This window comes from Sycon ciliatum, chromosome 5, assembly GCF_964019385.1.
Source record: "Sycon ciliatum chromosome 5, ocSycCili1.1, whole genome shotgun sequence".
NCBI classification, from domain to species: domain Eukaryota; kingdom Metazoa; phylum Porifera; class Calcarea; order Leucosolenida; family Sycettidae; genus Sycon; species Sycon ciliatum.
In genome coordinates, this window is record NC_088647.1 from 2,930,839 (window position 1) to 2,950,231 (window position 19,393).

Consider the following 19,393-nt stretch of genomic DNA (forward strand, 5'->3'; position numbering starts at 1 on the left):
GTTGAACCTTGCTGGGCAGTTTGGTGTTGTGCCTAGTGCTGAACCTTGCTGGGCAGTTTGGTGTTGTGCCTAGTGCTGAACCTTGCTGGGCAGTTTGGTGTTGTGCCTAGTGCTGAACCTTGCTGGGCAGTTTGGTGTTGTGCCTAGTGCTGAACCTTGCTGGGCAGTTTGGTGTTGTGCCTAGTGCTGAACCTTGCTGGGCAGTTTGGTGTTGTGCCTAGTGCTGAACCTTGCTGGGCAGTTTGGTGTTGTGCCTAGTGCTGAACCTTGCTGGGCAGTTTGGTGTTGTGCCTAGTGCTGAACCTTGCTGGGCAGTTTGGTGTTGTGCCTAGTGCTGAACCTTGCTGAGCAGTTTGGTGTTGTGCCTAGTGCTGAACCTTGCTGGGCAGTTTGGTGTTGTGCCTAGTGCTGAACCTTGCTGGGCAGTTTGGTGTTGTGCCTAGTGCTGAACCTTGCTGGGCAGTTTGGTGTTGTGCCTAGTGCTGAACCTTGCTGGGCAGTTTGGTGTTGTGCCTAGTGCTGAACCTTGCTGGGCAGTTTGGTGTTGTGCCTAGTGCTGAACCTTGCTGATGGCGTACATGTATCTCCTCTCTGTCTCTTGTGCCACAGGAAGTGGAGGGTCCTATTGGAATACTGGTGGTAAGTTGCCTCCCCGGGTTCCAATCAAATCCACAGTGTATGTTGCATTGTGCATGGGCCAGCGTGGGCTGCATTCTGAATGGCTTGCAACATAACATGTAAAACTAAGGTTACGTTTGGTTGGTCACATTCCCAAATGAGAATCACTTGGAATCACTCGGAATCATTCTCGTCCGTTTGGTTGGTCAAAAAAGTGCGTTAGGTTGGTCCCATTCCAGAATGGGAATCGCTGAGAATGATTCTTTTTGGAGAGTGATCATTCCACCTCACATGCTGGAATGAGCATTCTCATTCCGGAATCAAAAATGATAATGGTTGCCACGAGCCAAACAATGTAGCATCAGGTTCAAGTGCCTCGAATCATGCACTCAGGTTGCGTTTGGTTGGGCATTTTCAGAATGTAAATGAGAACCATCCTGGAATGGGAATCGGCAAGAATCACCTGACCAAACTAACGCGCCAGAATCAATTAGGAATCACTTGACATAGCAATTCCATGATGTCGTTGTGGAACGGCGGCTGTCTTTTCTTTTACCCGACTCTAGTTTCCTTGAGAGAGTCAAGGTACTTCTGAGTGCATGATTTGAGGCACTTGAACCTGTTGCTACATTGTTTGGCTCGTCGCAGCCATTATCATTTTTGATTCCGGAATGAGAATGCCCATTCCAGCATGTGAGGTGGAATGATCATTCTCCAAAAAGAATCATTCTCAGCGATTCCCATTCTGGAATCATGTGGAATGTGACCAACCTAACGCACTTTTTTGACCAACCAAACGGGCGAGAATGATTCCGAGTGATTCCAAGTGATTCCCATTTGGGAATGTGACCAACCAAACGTAACCTCAGAAGTACCTTGACTATCTCAAGGAAACTAGAGTCGGGTAAAAGAGAAGAGAGCCGCCGTTCCACAACGACATCAAGGAATTGTTATGTCAAGTGATTCCTAGTTGATTCTGGCGCGTTTGTTTGGTCAGGTGATTCTTACCCATTTCCATTCCAGAATGGTTGTCATTTAAATTCTGAAAATGCCCAACCAAACGCAACCTAATTCACATCCCCCCACACACACACCCAGAGGAATGGAGCACAATTTTAATAGCAACCCTCGCTGAATTACCGGCTCACACATATGCTATGCTATGAGGCAGTGTGGACATGCTGTACTTGATCGTGGCTATCCCATTCCCAGCCCCTTCAGTCAGATGTCAGCTGTGGTATTGTAACTTACTAAGAAGGCAAACCTCTGCTTCTACTACTGTTGTTCCTCTCTGTACTTTACAACACAAGAACACATAGACATCATGACGTCAGATGTTGCTTCACCATTTTTCTTGCTTTGGTTTCTGTGTGTGTTGTTTGTGACAAACAGGCTCACTTCCCGACAACGCAGGGTTCCATCATGCAAGACTCAACGGGAAGTCTCAAGTCTTCGCCAACAGCAAGCTCGTTCCGCTCCTTGCCTGTTCATCAACGTATGTACATGTCGTGGCCTAAGGCTAGCTGAGTGTCGTCTCTACGTAACTCCGTAACCCGAAGTCCGTTGGCACAAAATATATGTGCACTTCTTAGCCCCAAACCCAAGCGTAACGGACAACACAAAGCACAAGCAGCTAGTTGTGGATTCAGTTCAGGTTCAATAGTGAGGAAAGATGTTGCGCTCACTCAGTTGGGTCAAACTCTCTCTAAAGGACTAAAAGGGAAAGCAAGCTCTAATATAGTAAAAGAGAGTAAAGGAAAGAATAGAGATCGGGGAATTGGAAGGTAGGGTAGTGATAGCAGCGAACGAGCTGTGAGCTGCGCTAAACTAACTATTGCTAATCATGAATTGGAGTAGCGGAACAGCAGACCAGGGGACCGGCAACAGAGGCAATAGACGACAGTTCTATGGTAATGGATAGTCTAGGTCCGGCGACAGAGAGGTTAGCTTATCGTAATCAAAAGGAAGAGAACAATACTCTAATGGGCATTGATGAGGGGCTGCGGTAGAGGTAGGTGCCAGGCTGATAGTGAATGTGTGCAGTACTATAGTGGTATTGGTGAGTAGTACTATCTATACAGGGCCATGGCATCCACGCACGCACGCACGCACGCACCCCCCCCCCCCCCACACACACACACACATACACAGTACACACACACACTATAGGCACTCTGTAACTTTGAAAGAAAGCCATCGGCCTGCTGGGTTCACCCCAAGTAAAATAATAAATACTCCAGCTGCTGCTGCTGCTGCCCATGCTGCTGCTGAGGACACATGTGATGATGGCCCGTTTGCTGATGCTGATGGCCCATTTGCCGATGCTGATGGTGATGGCCCATTTGCTGTGTTGTGTTGCCGCCGACCAGGCCCTATAGACATGGACGAGGACTCACCGTTTGAGGTGGTGGAGGACGAGGACGTGGAGATCCCACTGGCGGGTATGTCGGTAGCGGCGGCGGCCACCGTGCAGACCCCACTGGTGCAGTCTGTACACCGCGCCGACATGAGACTAACATGCTGGCTGGCACCATTCACCGGCGACGGACGGCGCACTCTGCTCATTCGATCTCTCTCAGAGAAAGTAAGCCAGCACTTGCAGCAGCGCTATAGAGTAGAGTTCATATATTTGTCATGTGACTCAAATTTTGTGGAAACTTCTAAACTTCTAGGTACTGTACTTATTTACGGACTGTTACGGTACTGTCTATGCACAGTTGAGTCACCGTGTATACATTGGTATGCTGTGCGTGCTTGGTGAAATCCTATCCTGTTTGTTCTTCTGCTTTTAGCTGTACGTACCGTAAACGGCCTTGTAAAATATCTGAACGTTTCGCTTTGTGCTGCGGTGTGCTTGGCGGAAGTGAGATGCTTTGGCAGTCGGTGTGGTGCGGGAGAGAGGTCTTGTCAGCCTTGTTATCTAGTTCTTGTTGTTTGTCCGTTGGTCCTTTGTGTCGGCAAGTCTCTCTCTCGTGAAAACCATGTCCAGGTCTGGCTGTCAACCTGAATCCTTCCAATAGTAATGCTGGGGTATATTCTCTGACTGATTGCCCTAGAGAATCTAGGCAAGCAGTTCGTTCCACCCCCGACATTTCCATGCTATGCTGTATCGCTATAGATGTCCATAACGTGTTGTTTGCCTTGGCTAGTGTGTCGCTGATTATTTGTGCTTGTGTGTCTGTGTTCATCCGTGTGCGCGTGTGTGTGTGTGTCTGTCTGTCTGTCTGTCCATCTGTGTGTGTGTGTGTGTCTGTGTCTGTGTGTGTGCATGTCTGTCTGTCTGTCTGTCTGTATCTGTGTGTCTGTCTGTATCTGTGTGCCTGTCTGTCCATCTGTGTGCCTGTCTGTCCATCTGTGTGTGTATGTGTGTGTCTGTCTGTATCTGTCTGTCTGTCTGTCCATCTGTGTGTGTATGTGTGTGCCTGTCTGTCCATCTGTGTGCCTGTCTGTCCATCTGTGTGTGTATGTGTGTGTCTGTCTGTCTGTATCTGTCTGTCTGTCTGTCCTTGTCCCAGGTTCAGCTCATCCTAAAGGCAAATACTGATGATGGACGTGAGATCTGGTCAACAGCAAAGGTCAGTGTGGTACCGTAAAGCCCGTGTATAGGCCCCGGGCGTATAGAAGAGCAGCCTCGATTTCCTGGGCGTATACAAGTGCACGGGCGTTATTTTGGAACCGGGCATTATTTTGGAACCGGGTGTATACTTGGGGATAGCAGTGAGTATTGGGTATCAGTACCTGTACATGTACTGGTGTTTCCGGCATACCTGGGCGTATACATGGGCATGGGCGCTATTTTGAAACAAAAGTGTTGACTTCCCCTGACTGGGCGTGTACACGGAGGGTGGGCGTAATTTCGAGTGGGCGTATACAGGGGCTTTTACGGTACTGTCGTATCCGGTCGGCCCCGGGGTTCGACCCCACGGCTGCGGTTCGACATGAACTAACTTATTTACTAAACCTTCCCATTGCAAGGCCGTGCAGTGGTGGCCACTTGGAGAGAGTCCACCAACAGAATTACTCTTACGCACGCACGCACATATACCTAGACATACTCTCACACACACACTCAGACATATACAGACACGTACACTCACACCAGCATTCAGGTTGACTCACATCTTCAAAGGAGCTAACTTGGTTCAAGAGACGATATTGAGAGCACAAGGCCAGACAGACGAAAGCCGAAGCTTCCGCCTGAAGGCGGAAGGCAAGAGAGAGAGAGAAAAGGAAGGTGATAGCAATAGTATCTAGTTGCGGCCATGGAAGTCCATGGCCACGAGATTGCTGGTCCCGCATGCAATAGCGTATCAAACCGTAGTAAATATGTGTACAGTCAAATCTGCCGTTAGCGACCTCTGCTGTAGGCGACCATCTACCGTTAGCGACCGATTTTCCGTGCACCGACGGTTTCACAATCTGATCTGTCCAGAGCGACCATCTGCTGTGCGCGACCAGCGACCGCGATTTCATGCACGGTGGCTGCATTCAAATCTGCTGTAAGCGACCGCGACCGAGGTTCAGTCAGGTGCGAAACTGTACTTGCCAGTGCGCTGTCACCTGCAAAGTGTGAAAATGCGCTGTCTTGCAAGTGCGATCGACTGGCGCCTGGCCTGTACTGAGGCTGTGCTGTAGCTCTCAAGTCCAGGCAGTGTCGATCTACTGCCGTGTCGCATACGCGTACTATGGGTATGGTCGTCGTTGAATATCCAATAAAATGATATTAAAAATCACATTATTCTCGTCGATTTGAGTACATGGAAGCATATACCTGGTATGCCGGATTTACCATACATCTGCCGTAGGAGACCATCTGCCGTAAGCGACCGCTTTTTCTTGCACCAAGGGGCGGTCGCTTACGACAGATTTGACTGTACGAACTGTTGCATAAAGAGCGGGAGCCATGTGGGGAAATAACAGCGTATACCAAATAAGGAAGGCCCCAGGCCTTGTGTGAAGACATAAAATAAAGACGATTATGAACCCGTTTACGGGAGATAGATAAATAATTAGACACCTAAATAAGGCATACTTGTCCCGTAGAGGCCTAAAAAGGCACGTGTCAATAGTATGGATACGACATATCCCCCCGCTTACACGGAAAAGAACACGTCCTCGTGTTATAAGTAACGTAATAAATTAGACTAAGATTATGGCTAACAATTTAACTAAACGAGTGCAGGTCAAATTGAAATTCTTATAAAAAAAAACTGTTCAAAGACTAGCTGTAATATTGGCCACAACCAATCCAGTCAATACCACTGAAGTCACTTACTCATGCCACACAGGACTCCCAAACAGCTGGGGCGGATGGCGGGAACGCGGGGTTCGCCTTTCCATCACGCCAACTGGCGGAGCACTGTCAAATACCCGAGCGGTGTCCTCCTCGTCTCGGGCGGCGGCATCAGTGGCATCAGGCTGGTAGGACGCAGTCAGGGTGGATGCCATGGGCTGCGGTGGGTCCGACTCATCTTGCTCGTGGACCTCCTGCAGCCGACTCGGTCGATGATGGCAACTTTTCAGCCGGTTGACGTGCACTATCAGCCGACGTGCCGTGGGCTCAGACAGCTTGATGCGGTAGGTGACGGCGGAGAGCTTCTCCTCGACTAGGTATGGTCCGTGCCACAGTCTAGAAAACTTGGCGGTTGTACCCGTCGGAATGGCCGGCACCAGAAGCCACACTGCGTCACCAGCTACAAACGTCACAGCCTTAGCGTTGCGATCATGGATATGCGCTTGATAGCGGTGCGCGTTGCCCAAGTGCTCCCGAACCTGCGCATGAGCGTCCTCCAAGCGTCGGCGGAGAGCACTCACGAATTCCGGCTGGGACGCTACTGCGGATGCTGCTCCTGGCGGTAATCCAAATGCCAAGTCTTGAGGTAGGCATAGCTCCCGACCAAAGAGCAGATAGCTTGGACTGTAGCCGGTACTAGTCTGCGGCGTCGAGCGGTATCCCATCAAGAAGGCTGGCAACTTGATGTCCCAATCTCGATGATTCCGGCAGACATAGTGCGCCAGGCCACGCTCAAGCGTCTGGTTGAATCTTTCAACCAGACCGTCACTCTGTGGATGGTACGCAGTTGTCCTGGTCTTATCTATGCCAAGCAGAAAGCAAACACTGCGAAACAGAGAGCCATCAAAGTTTTTGCCCTGATCGGTATGCAACCGATCAGGAGCACCAAAACGTGACACAAACTCATTGACAAACACCAAAGCAATAGTGGAAGCATCCATTCTCGGAAGTGGAACAGCTTCCACCCATTTAGTGAAATAGTCAACTACAACCAAAATATGGCGGTTCCCTTCCGCTGTCTCCGGTAAATTGGGGATCCAATCCATCGCTACTCGCTCAAAAGGATACCCCGTCCAGGAAGACTGTAGTGGAGCGCCAGACCCTCTGCCTACGGGACGCTTCAACTGGCTACAGGAAGAACAATTTGCAACCCAATCCAAGACATCTTTCTTCATGCCTACCCAGTGAAATTGTTGCGTCAGTTTCTTCTGCAGGCGTGTAGAACCCGTATGTCCCCCCTGGTCATGATACTCTTGCAAAACCAAAGAACGTAAATGTCGGGGAACAACGACTTGCAAGATAGACGGCTTACCAGGGCAAGGGTCCTCCCAACGACGGCACAACACCCCCTCATGATGAACCAGCATTTCATGATTTTTCCACAAAATACGTACCTCAGGACTGCTACCCATCATGTCCTGTGGGCAAGGCGGAGAGTCCATACCTAGCCAGGACACTACTTGGGCGAGATCTCGGTCCTTCTCCTGTTCCGTTTCCCATCTTGACCACGGCCAGTTGAAACGGCGGATGAGGGGTGTGGGGATGTTGCCAACGTCGTTGTTCATGGCCCCTACGAACAGCGTCGTCGAAGCGTCAGGGCGGCGTGACAATGAATCAGCGTTAGCGTGCGATCGACCTGCCCTGTACAATATGGTGAACTCAGATTCAGACAAAAATTCCAGCCAGCGAGCCACAATCGCCGGTGGATTTTTGAAATTAGCCAAGTGTTCTAGAGAACGATGATCAGTACGAATCACAAATTGTTTACCAAGCAGGTAGCAACGAAAATGTCGCACAGCCCACACACCCAACAATTCCTTTTTCGTGGATGCGTACCGTGTTTCTGTATCGGCCAGAAGTCGACTAGCATACGCTATCGGCCGTTCCAGACCTTCCTGAACCCGAGACAGCACTGCTCCTAACCCTAGTCCACTAGCATCTACGTCTACCAGAAAATGTGATGCATCTTGCCCAAACCTGGGGTAAGCTAGTACTGGGGCGGTTGTCAACACTGTCTTCAGATTCAGGAAAGCGGTTTCACAGTCAGGAGTCCACAAAAACACTTGGCCAGTTTTCGTCAGGCTGTACAAGGGGCGGGCAATGGTGGCAAAATCTTGGGCTAACCGCCTATAATACCCACAGAATCCCAAGAAACCACGCACTTCTCCAACTGCTTCAGGGGCAGGCCAGTTTCTGACTTTCTCGATCTTACCCGGGTCGGTCCTAACCCCCTCCCGGGTAACAATGTGGCCCAGGAACTCAACACTTGTGCGGAACAAGAAACACGTACTGGGCTTCAACCACAGATCTGCCTTCAAGAGGCGGTCAAAGACCAACTATGTCACTTTAGATTTCAGTTTCAACACTCCATAATCCGAACCCACAGTACTGATTGAGGCGGGGGAGGTAGAGAAGAACATTCGCCCTTGTCCCGACGAAATGGTGCAAGGAATGTGGGATAATACGTCCCGGCCAACAATACAATCACGTGGTTCTTACCCGGTGCCAACAGGTTGCATCTCCGAGTTCCAACTGAACAATTGCTGATGCCACGGCTTCTAGTGGTTGCCTGTTGGGGCCAATCAACTTCGGGCCTTGGTCAGAGGTTTCCTTTTCCAGCTCCTTAGGTAGGCGGTCGGCAAAATCCTCTGACAACAATGTAGCGGCGGATCCTGTATCAATCACAGCGTCCACTGGACATCCATTCACCGCTCCAGGCACCAACATGTCCGCACGCTCACTCGTATGTTCAATGAAGACAGAACACATAGATCAGGCTATTGTTTTCTGTAGCAGTCTAAGTTTTGCAGATACTGACTTCAACCCCAGGGTTCCACTTCCCGGGAAAATCTACAAAAGCAGATGCAAACTACCTCCCGTCTTTTGTTAATTAATAATGACAACTCTCAGAGTAAGTACTCCGACAGACTGAGAACCCGCAGAAAAGGGCACTAGACTAGAGCCATTTCGTCGCTAAAGAGCGGTAATAGCATCAGCTACATCCCAGAGGCTAATTCATAGGTTTCTTCTGAGAACTCGCAAGGCCTAGGGCTCAGCAATAATCAAGCAATAATCAGTCTGCAATCAGCCACATGCCCAGAGGTAGCAAGTGCTGCAAAATGCGTCAATTTGCAACAAATACAGACTGGTGTATTTTTTTTCAATTCCTCCTTACCGGCAATACAAGGTCAGGGGACCAGCGAGGATCAGACTGTAGGGGCGTCGATTCCACTCCCACCGATGGGGCGGTAGAAACCCTACAGCAATGGCTTCAGGTACAATAGCTGCACGAGCATGAGAAGCTGCTGAACCATATAAGGTCACAAACACAAAACCACAAAAAAAACACAAACCACAAGGACAGCAGGAAAACTGCTGCCACTGTGCCAGCTTCGTCATACAGGTCAAATTCTCCATTGACGCCATGATCCAACCCTTGACTTGGCGGCGCTCCACATCTGTTTCCAGAATGCGAATGTCCATACCAAGTGACACAAACCAAAATAATGGATTTACGACACCACGTGGAATTGTCGTCAAACTTACGATCACGAGAAACAGCCCAAGAAACAGCCCAAGAACAACCATACCTTCTTCTTGATATCCTTGAGATCTCGTAGAAGTCCGGTCATTCGCGGATCGGGCAGCGGAAAATCCATACTGCCCGTCCATTCGAACGACCGGGGCATCACAATGTCATAATCATCAATGTCTCTCTCGTTGACAGCACACAAGGTGTCGGATCCTGTTCACTGCGCCAAATGTCGTATCCGGTCGGCCCCGGGGTTCGACCCCACGGCTGCGGTTCGACATGAACTAACTTATTTACTAAACCTTCCCATTGCAAGGCCGTGCAGTGGTGGCCACTTGGCGAGAGTCCACCAACAGAATTACTCTTACGCACGCACGCACATATACCTAGACATACTCTCACACACACACTCAGGCATATACAGACACGTACACTCACACCAGCATTCAGGTTGACTCACATCTCCAAAGGAGCTAACTTGGTTCAAGAGACGATATTGAGAGCACAAGGCCAGACAGACGAAAGCCGAAGCTTCCGCCTGAAGGCGGAAGGCAAGAGAGAGAGAGAGAGAAAAGGAAGGTGATAGCAATAGTATCTAGTTGCGGCCATGGAAGTCCATGGCCACGAGATTGCTGGTCCCGCATGCAATAGCGTATCAAACCGTAGTAAATATGTGTACGAACTGTTGCATAAAGAGCGGGAGCCATGTGGGGAAATAACAGCGTATACCAAATAAGGAAGGCCCCAGGCCTTGTGTGAAGACATAAAATAAAGACGATTATGAACCCGTTTACGGGAGATAGATAAATAATTAGACACCTAAATAAGGCATACTTGTCCCGTAGAGGCCTAAAAAGGCACGTGTCAATAGTATGGATACGACAGTACTAAGCATACTCAGCAATTGACATGTTCCTCTGGGCAGATCAGTTCATCATCCCTTCCTCACCTCAATCTACTCATCATATTTATCATTTTACTTTTTTATGGTACACTAATCTGAAAGTTTGTTTAGAACTTTGAAGCTCCGTTATAGCCTCGTCTTCTTTTCACTGCACCTCCAACTCGCAACACACGGAGTCCTCGGCTATAGGGCGCTACACCACGTACACCGGTTGTTTCCATGTTTTCACCCAGGAGGGCATCATCGGGGAGTGATCTGAGAATAAACTGAATGGTTTTGTTTTGCAACCTTGTTGTGTTCTGTTTGTCGTCTAGTCGGTCCAAACAGAGAACCTGATGAGTCAACCGACTCGTCTGGTCTTCAATGTCAAGGGTCGTAGCCTTGCTGTTGGTAAGTGGAGACTGATGTACCACTGCTTGTATTGTCCTGCGTGTATGTGTGTGCGGGTATATTTTTACATGCGCACGTACGTCCAGCTGCATTCAAGCTACTTCCAGGGGACTGAGCGTCAAGGGCCATGCAAGTTGAGGGTGCTAAATATTCACTCCAGGTCGGATTTCACCGAGCGCAGCTGTAGTATGGCAAGACAGCTTGCCGTTTGTGTTGCATAGTTGTACGGCAGGGTAGCTAACCTTTCATGTTGATGTCTGCTTGTTGTCCTGTGCAGAGGTAAAGCTGTACCTGCTACGCTCACCATCTGTCGGCCATACGGCTACGTCGTTTGACATTCCAAACATTCCCGCAGCTACCATGGCAACATCCAGTGACAGTATTACTACGTCCGTTTCAACAACGTCAGCCCCATCGGGGTCCGAATCGTCCACTAAAGTCAACTCAATCACAACTAGTGAAACAGACCTGCGTAACTTTCGCAAGAAGATCGATGTGAGTAATACTGAACGAACCCCCCTGATTTTTCCCGACCATAGTTCGGGTGTGACCACTAACCCATGCTCATGCATGCGACGTGCGTGCCCCATGCTATGGCCCCGTCGGCCCAGGCCAGAGCGGTCCGCTAGCTATGCACCTAAGCCTGAGGTAGATCTACATGACGTTGTACATTGTCATTGTTGTCTTGTATGTAGAAAAGTAAAGTAGATCTGCACAGAATGTACAGCTACGCGTTCGCTTCGGAGAAAGAGGTGCATGCATTTGTTGAGCTGCTGCGGAAACTTCGAAAGTAAGTTTCAAAATAATACTAGTTTGGGAATAGTGGCCGTGCAGTGCTGTATTGTCGTCGCGGCTCGTGCTTTTCGAGCTGTCTTGGAGTTCGTCGAAGCGTCTAAAAGAGGCAGGCTGAAGACCAGCTGCCATTGAATTTTGGTGACACTCCAAAGAAAAGTGCAGCCACTAGTGTCGAAGGTAAAACAAAGAGCGAAACTTTGAAAATCACCTTCAAGTTCAACGTCCCATCATCCAACAATCAAAATTTCTCCGAACTAGGGACAATTATGACTAAGACACAAAAGATGCAGGAAGTCTGCCTTATGGAATCTACTGTACAGTGGAGTCAACGTCGAGCGGCTCGGAGTACAATATTACGGACAATTATTACAGACGAGCTGCTGGAGAAAGTACCAGTTAGCTATTCTGCGGCAAAGAAATTGAAATTTTCTTCCTTGTGCTGCGTGTCTTCAATAATGTTTTAGCTGCAGAGTGTTGAAAATAGGGGTACTGAAGTTAGTTACATTTTTAATTAGTGCTGTACCGATAACGCAAACGTGTGAACTTGTTATACATGATTGTGTAAGTATGTCCTCATTTCGTCATTGTGGGTAGGGTGGGAAAAACTTGAACCCCCCTTGGACAAATCCTGGATCCGCCCCTGCACTGGCTGTGGTGGTGGTGGTGGTGGTGGTGGTGGTGGTGGTGGTGGTGGTGGTGGTGGTGGTGGTGGTGGTGGTGGTGGTGGTGGTGGTGGTGGTGGTGGTGGTGGCGGTGGTGGCGGTGGTGGTGGTGGTGGCGGTGGTGGCGGTGGTTCCACTGGCTATGGTGGTGGTGGTGGTTCTGCTGGATATGGTGGTGGTGGTGGTGGTGGTGGTGGTGGTGGTGGTGGTGGTGGTGGTGGTGGTGGTGGTGGTGCTTCCACTGGCTGTGGTGGTGGTGGTGGTGGCGGTGGTGGTGGTGGTTCCACTGGCTCTGGTGGTGGTGGTTGTGGTTCCACTGGCTGTGGTGGTGGTGGTGGTGGTGGTGGTGGTGGTGGTGGTGGTGGTGGTGGTGGTGGTGGTGGTGGTGGTGGTGGTGGTGGTGGTGGTGCTTCCACTGGCTGTGGTGGTGGTTCTGCTGGCTGTGGTGGTGGTGGCGGTGGTGGTGGTGGTTCCACTGGCTCTGGTGGTGGTGGTTGTGGTTCCACTGGCTGTGGTGGTGGTGGTGGTGGTGGTGGTTCCACTGGCTCTGGTGGTGGTGGTTGTGGTTCCACTGGCTGTGGTGGTGGTGGTGGTGGTGGTTCTGCTGGCTATGGCGGTGGTGCTCGTACCTCATGGTGCTAGTTGTTGAACCCTGGCGCATACGTTCCAACTCACTTTAGTGTACATGTATGTACATATTTCCATGGTGTTTGTTTATCTTGCGCTCGCGTGCTATTCCCCCTTCAGGACAAGATGTCTAACATGGTTGGGAACACTTTACGTTCGCTAGTGCGGTCACGCGATAAGTACGTTGTGGATGATTTGTGTGTTTCCTAATTTAATCCAGCATAGACAGTCTAAAGACCAGCCATTGTCTTTCTGTACAGATAGCGCAGTGTGGTCTACTACTGTAGTAACACGTGACTAGTTGGATACGTTGTGTTCACTTATGCACACACGTTGACATGCCGGTATGCACTCATGTGTACGTGCGTGTACGTGTGTGCACGTGTGTATGTGTGTACGTGTGTGCATGTGTGCGCGTGTCACTACATGTGTGCACTGCCTGCATGTGCGTGCAAAGGAGTGCATGGAGATGTATGCACTACTCATTCACTAGTATCAAGAGTACTGAGTAGCATGCTGACAGGCTGCTGTACTGACTACTCTCACCCAGTACCTATACTACAGTGCTGACAGTATGGTGAGGTTTGCGTGCAACACCCATGGAGGGATACGTGTGGCCGCTAGGTGGAAGTTTTCTTATAGTTCTTGGTCGATGTGGTGTTGTTGTTTGCAGGGTTTCTGCTCTCGAGTCGTTTGTGATACGTGCCACTCAGATCTTGAAGAGCATATCTGTAAGTTACCGGGGCTTTGTGCACTGTCGCTGTGCGTGCATTTGTGCAGGTGGGGGGGGGGGGGGGGGGGGGGCGCAGATGGGGGCATGGGGCACGCGCCATATCCTCGTGCCTAAAAATAAAATAAAAAAACAGTCCTGCACGCATGCACATGAGTGATTGACTGATGACATAATTATACATGTACATGGTGCAAGGCACTTGTTCGGTACTCATGTAGTAATAATAATAATAATAATAATATTACGAAGTAGTGGTTGCGACTTCGGCGATGATTTGTAAGAAAGGGTTTGCTCCCCACACCGGAGTGTCAAGTAAAGTCGGCGGAATAGCGCGAGCTCCGGTGTGGGGAGCAAACCCTTTCTTACAAATAATAATAATAATAATAATAATAACTTTATTAGGATGACCCAAAGGCTGACCGCCTATCGTGGGGTCCGTCGCATTGAAGGATGTTGGTACAAAATATCAATGCTGTCTGAATTTGACGAGAGAGGGGGGGGGGGGGGCTCGTCAAATTCCTGCAGACGCCCCTAGGGGGAGTGCAGCTTGCCTGTTTCGCCATATCCCAATAGACGGTTTTGCCAGAGTGCTCCGTTTCTTCCAGGTGCCCCACCTTGATTTTTCGCCTTGCACTACGATTGTATCACTATTTCCAGCATACCCACATTGCGACTTGAGCATACAGCCCCCATGCATTTTTTGAAAGAAGTCGTGGAAGACGTGCGAGAAGCATATCGGGATAATACCTGGCAAGACGCTAAGTTTATTTCTGAGACTGAAGCATTTGAGCAGCTTGGGGGAGCTGAAGTGAAGCGACATGTCAAAGAGGAATTTCCCCGGAGCTTGAAGATCTTACTAGAAAATGTGACAAATTGCATGCCTCATGCTACTGAGATGTACTTTTGTCACTAAATCACAATTGGGTGTGATGTTGAATTGTTGATGTCCTGTCCTCCGCTTACCATTGTCTGCTGTACTTGTGTGTTCGCGTGTGCATGCTCGTCACTGCGTTGGTAGATCCCGGCCAAGGTATTCAACAAAGCGCGTGGTATTGTGGTGATGTCGATGCACAAAGTCGGATTGGTGCTGGGCGTACGTTCTGGTGCAGGTAAGTTGTATACCTTGGTATTCTGTTATTCCTTGAGAGACCCATTGTGGACTGACTTTGATTGAGAGGCAAGGGAGACGAAAGGGAGAGAGAGGATGAGTTTCCACTCTGACTATATTCAGCAATGAAACAAAAGGGTGTCAAACACACCCTGGCTCAGTTGTCAGACTTCACTATGGCTGTGTGTGTGTGTGTACGTGTGTGTACGTGTGCGCGTGTGTGTACGTGTGTGTGTGTGTGCGTGCATGTGCGTGTGGTGTGCATGTGGTGTGGTGTGTGCATAAACGTGTGTGTGTGTGTGTGTGTGTGTGTGTGTGTGTGTGTGTGTGTGTGTGTGTGTGTGTGTGTGTGACTTTTACCAGGCTAAAAATAGTGGCGGTCAATTCATCAGCCTTGCAAGCTGTTGAATGGTGTAATCCCAGCACAAGTTGCTATGTCTAACATAGCTGTTCGCTATCATCGCTTCCGCGATGGGCATGTCTGAGGTGTGTGTGTGTGTGTGTGTGTGTGTGTGTGTGTGTGTGTGTGTGTGTGTGTGTGTACTCTAGGTATCCTAACGGTTCGTGACGAAGACGGCTGGTCAGCACCGACGGGTCTGTGGATTGGTGGCATGTCCGCTGGCCTAGAAGGTGGCACACAGGTCAGTGGTTATGTTTACTGCTCTCTCTCCTGCCGCAGTCAATAGCAAGTGTTGACATTCTGGAGACATAATGATTGTTTTTATTGTGGTGATGAAGCGTGACAAATGAGCAGATGTGTGCATGCCTGCATTCATGGACAGCACCTTTCGGATAAGGCTGTTTAAAAGACCACTGCAACCAGGACCAAGGGATGCTATTTCCAGTCAAATGACCCTGGATAAGGAGACCACCTGGTAACAGAGACCACATGTTGAAGGTCCCTTGAGCGGTTTCACAGGTTTCACTGAATGCATATCTGAGTCGTAGGTAAGGGTGCATGGATGGGTTAACCTGTATTCGGAGCGTGGCGATGACCAAGTGACTGAGTGGACAGCTGAGTGGACAGATGCATAGATGCGTAGCTGGCAGAACACATGTATTGATTGGAGTTGCATACATTGTGTATTTGTATATTTGTGCCTTATTTATTATGTGTTTGTATGTATTGTTATCCACTGCAATAATAGAGTGTGGACATCATTGTTGTCATCAACAATGACGAGGGCATGGAGGCGTTCACCAAGCGTGTGCTAGTGCTGGGAATGGACGTGAACCTCCTACCCGGTCCGGTCAGTGACGAGGATGCTGTTGGCAGTCAGTATGCACCTCTCTTCTGGTACACGTTCAACAAGGTAAGGCCTAGTGGGGGCAGTGATTGCGCTGTCTTTACTTCTTTGTCCTGTGCTATGGCCACACAAGACCGGCAGCAGGCATCATCTGTGCATATTATATTACTTGACTGCTGCTTTGTTCCCCGTGGATGCAGAAAAACTTAATCATTGAGTCTCATGCGAACCGTGAATTTGTTTGTTCCCCCAAGCTTGTTGCGCTCCGGCTGGTCAATCTGGCCTTCACTTGGCCTGTTTCTGAATGCTCCATCTCATTGCTCTTGCTCGTGTGGATGAGTTGACACTGACTTACCAGCATACACTCATTGCCCTGTTGATGAAGCATGTTGATCAATGTGTGTTTGTGTGTGTGTGTGTGTGTGTGTGGTGTGTGTGGTGTGTGTTTGTGTGTGTGTGTGTGTGTGTGTGTGTGTGTGTATGTGTGTGTATGTGTGTGTATGTACATATGTATCTTGTGTGTGTGTGTGTGTACGTGTGTACGTGTGTCCATGTGTGCATGTGTTCTCTGTCTCATGTTGTGCAGGGCCTAAGCATGAGCTTGTCGCTAAGAGGCACGTTCATCACGGAGCACATAATGCTCAATCGTCGTTTCTACGGCCGCAATGTCCGCGCTGCCGAGATTCTGCAGAGCAGACCGCTGCGTGATCTTAGTGAAGTTCAACAGCTGCATGCAACACTGCAGGTATGTACATGCATGCGTGTTCCTTTACTTTATACTCTACAGACACAAACACAACGGTCATTGCAGACTGGGCCGCAGCAACCACATTGCAAGGGGAGAAAATCCCTTGTATGCAATCTGCACAATGGGCCCAGGCCAACGGCCGTGGAAAGAAGCAACACAGCAAGGACCGCTACTCTACGGCCCACGGGCTGACGTAGCCTCAGAGCCCTTGCGTTCAGCAATGAGCTTGACTTGTGTTTCTACTCTGGTCTTAGATGCATCAATTTCGGAAACTTCACTTCTCAACTCCAAACTCCAAATACGGTCTCTTCACTGCGATTAAAATTAAAATTTACATCACACCAAATTGTTGGGCCTGGCCCATCATCAGGGTATTGCATAAATTTCACCAGATGTATAATCTAACTCAACTAGCAGCTCCACCTGTACTACACCCAGTGGCATTTCTCTGGGCGTTGGACAAACCTCGTCCTCAACAAATACGCTTTCATCACTTTCGCCACCTCCACGGTACCGGCATACGTGCTGTGCCGACCAGAGCCATTGTCCGTATACAGCTGGCACTGAATGCTTTGACGTCTCCAGAGTGCAAGAATTGGCCGAGTCACTTTGGTAGATGCATGCGGTGCCGTGGAGAGCCCAAACTGGGAAGACCAGAGAGCACACATTCTCCTGTCTTTAAATACCGGTATATTTTATAGTATTTCTCCATGAAGTCTTTGTTGAAAATCAATGCTGTACAGCATTCATTTGAGGTAAAATCCACTTTGCTTGCTTGCTTGTTTACCTTATTTGGCAGGATATTGACAGCATTACCAGCGCTGATGTGAAAGCCGCACCGCAGAGATTCCTCGGTAGGTTTTGTCCGCAGCATGACTCAATGCATGCACGCATGCACTATTCAAGAGAGGGCTTTATTTTTTCACTGGCTCTTAGAGACTGGGGCACTATTCAAGAGGGGTCTCTAATTGCACGAGTACGGTAACATTTGCTAAGTGTAACCTTAGTACACCAAGGTTTTCACAGCGTACAGACTTCGTTGCACTCTGCCAAACGATTTTCCTTTCCCTGGCTGTAAAATCAAGGTGGTACGCCCTCGCAAGACGGGGTACTCTTGTGCGATACTTCATGGTATATGCACTCTCTGTGCTGCCTGAGAATATGCCAAACCCTGTGTTGCCTAAGTTAAATACTGGACACTTTATATGCTTTGTAGTATGACTGGGCACCGCTCGTCACACATTAACTGAACTCTACCCTCTCCTGTGTCCGTCTGTTTCTGTCTGTTTCTGTTTGTTTCTCACTACCTGACACATCACTGGAGCAGACTTGTCATCCTAGTAAGTACTGCAGTAGATCTGGATCCATATTTGTGCCATAGTGTTTGACCTTTGTCTATTCGTTGTCACCCCCTTCATGTCTGACTAGTTACCTCATGCATACTACGCACGTGCACCGTGCGACCTTGCGGCATTCAAACTGTACGCTGATGACAGCTCCTGCTACTATGTGCATGTGATACTTCAAAGTAGGTCTACTTGACTGGCTGGTGGTTATTTAGAGCTGCTGCTGCTGCTATAGCATCCTGCTTCGTTACTTAACCCTCACTTGTCCGTACATACAAGCATCGATCCATGGCAATGGGCTCGAGGGGTATTGCTACTACCGTCTTATCTCTAATATAAGCACGGTCCTTTATTTTTTCAATGTACCTCCGCTCCGTGCTATTAATGGTTCCTTTATTGGAGACTGTTCCATTATTATTTCAACCTCATTTCAGAGGCATGTTGCCATGCCAAATTCATGTCAGACACACACATTTCAGGGTTTTTTCGCCGGTGCAGATAATGAATTTACACAGTGTGCTTATAATGGAGACTGAGCACTTTATTTTTTGAATGCCGCCCCAAGGTGTTCTATTATTGGAGACGTGCTATTATTGGAGACTGTGCTTATATTAGAGATAATACGGTATTCATCGCTCTCATTAATCTCACGTCTCCGCATCGCCTAACCGTTTCTGTACATGGCATTGTGCTGTTGGTGTGTGTGTGTGTGTGTGTGTGTGTGTGTTTGTGTGTGTGTGTATGTGTGTGTATGTGTGTGTATGTGTGTGTTTGTGTGTGTTTGTGTGTGTGTGTTTGTGTGTGTTTGTGTGTGTGTGTTTGTGTGTGTTTGTGTGTGTGTGGGTGTGGGTGTGGGTGTTTGTGTTTGTGTATGTGTGTTCTCTTGTAGTTCTGGTAGCAACTCCGAGGACTGTGCTGAGCTTGGTGGTGTGGTCTTCCTCACTGTGCAGACTGTCACTGGTAAGCCCCTGGGATGGGATTTGTGTGTGTGTGTGTGGGGGGGGGGGGGGTATACGATAGGACCCGAATCCGGGCCAGGCTCAACAACCCCTGGGCTTCTTTAAAAAACGGTTGAAAGTAAGCAACTTCACTGCACACATTACTGTCCTAAGGCCAATACGATCAACACGAGTATGATACATACAATAGAATCTCACCCCTGTTTTGGCCTCAAACAGTTCTGTCGAGCGCCGAAGAACTGGGGGTCAGGGTTCCAGCCTAGCCCGTTCTTATTTTTAGCGAACACCGCAGTTTCATTCTTATTCGATGGTACAGTCTTACATGTACTTGAAGTACATTTATGCAGAGTCATACGTCTGAGTGTACATTACATGTATAGTGTTGATTACGGTTTCCGTTCTTATCTGCAAAAACCAGCCTACATCGTTCT

The 19,393-nt window shown here is 49.0% G+C and overlaps 2 protein-coding genes across 3 annotated transcripts in view; one reads left to right on the forward strand and one right to left on the reverse strand.

Annotated features, from left to right (window-relative positions):
- The window catches only part of LOC135817181 (uncharacterized), a 49,159-nt gene that overhangs the window by 8,366 nt on the left and 21,400 nt on the right, over positions 1-19,393 (forward strand). Inside the window, exons 8-22 of the mRNA XM_065330311.1 lie at positions 610-639; positions 2,011-2,113; positions 2,988-3,202; positions 4,134-4,193; positions 10,662-10,737; positions 11,015-11,232; positions 12,942-13,000; positions 13,495-13,552; positions 14,573-14,663; positions 15,212-15,303; positions 15,811-15,975; positions 16,496-16,654; positions 17,457-17,511; positions 17,985-17,997; positions 18,893-18,963. Coding sequence (XP_065186383.1) covers positions 610-639; positions 2,011-2,113; positions 2,988-3,202; positions 4,134-4,193; positions 10,662-10,737; positions 11,015-11,232; positions 12,942-13,000; positions 13,495-13,552; positions 14,573-14,663; positions 15,212-15,303; positions 15,811-15,975; positions 16,496-16,654; positions 17,457-17,511; positions 17,985-17,997; positions 18,893-18,963 — 1,465 coding nt within the window. The remainder of the gene's footprint in view (positions 1-609; positions 640-2,010; positions 2,114-2,987; positions 3,203-4,133; positions 4,194-10,661; positions 10,738-11,014; positions 11,233-12,941; positions 13,001-13,494; positions 13,553-14,572; positions 14,664-15,211; positions 15,304-15,810; positions 15,976-16,495; positions 16,655-17,456; positions 17,512-17,984; positions 17,998-18,892; positions 18,964-19,393) is intronic.
- Positions 5,498-8,671, reverse strand: LOC135817180 (uncharacterized). 2 transcript variants are annotated; one of them, XM_065330310.1, is made up of 2 exons: positions 7,306-8,671; positions 5,498-6,713 (listed from the first exon to the last, which is right to left on the reverse strand). In XM_065330310.1, the coding sequence occupies exon 2, from the start codon at positions 6,574-6,576 to the stop codon at positions 5,890-5,892; it is 687 nt and encodes a 228-aa protein (XP_065186382.1). In that variant the 5' UTR covers positions 6,577-6,713; positions 7,306-8,671; the 3' UTR covers positions 5,498-5,889. The 2 variants fall into 2 exon arrangements, with proteins under 2 accessions (XP_065186382.1, XP_065186381.1); XM_065330309.1 differs by having other exon boundaries at positions 5,498-6,736.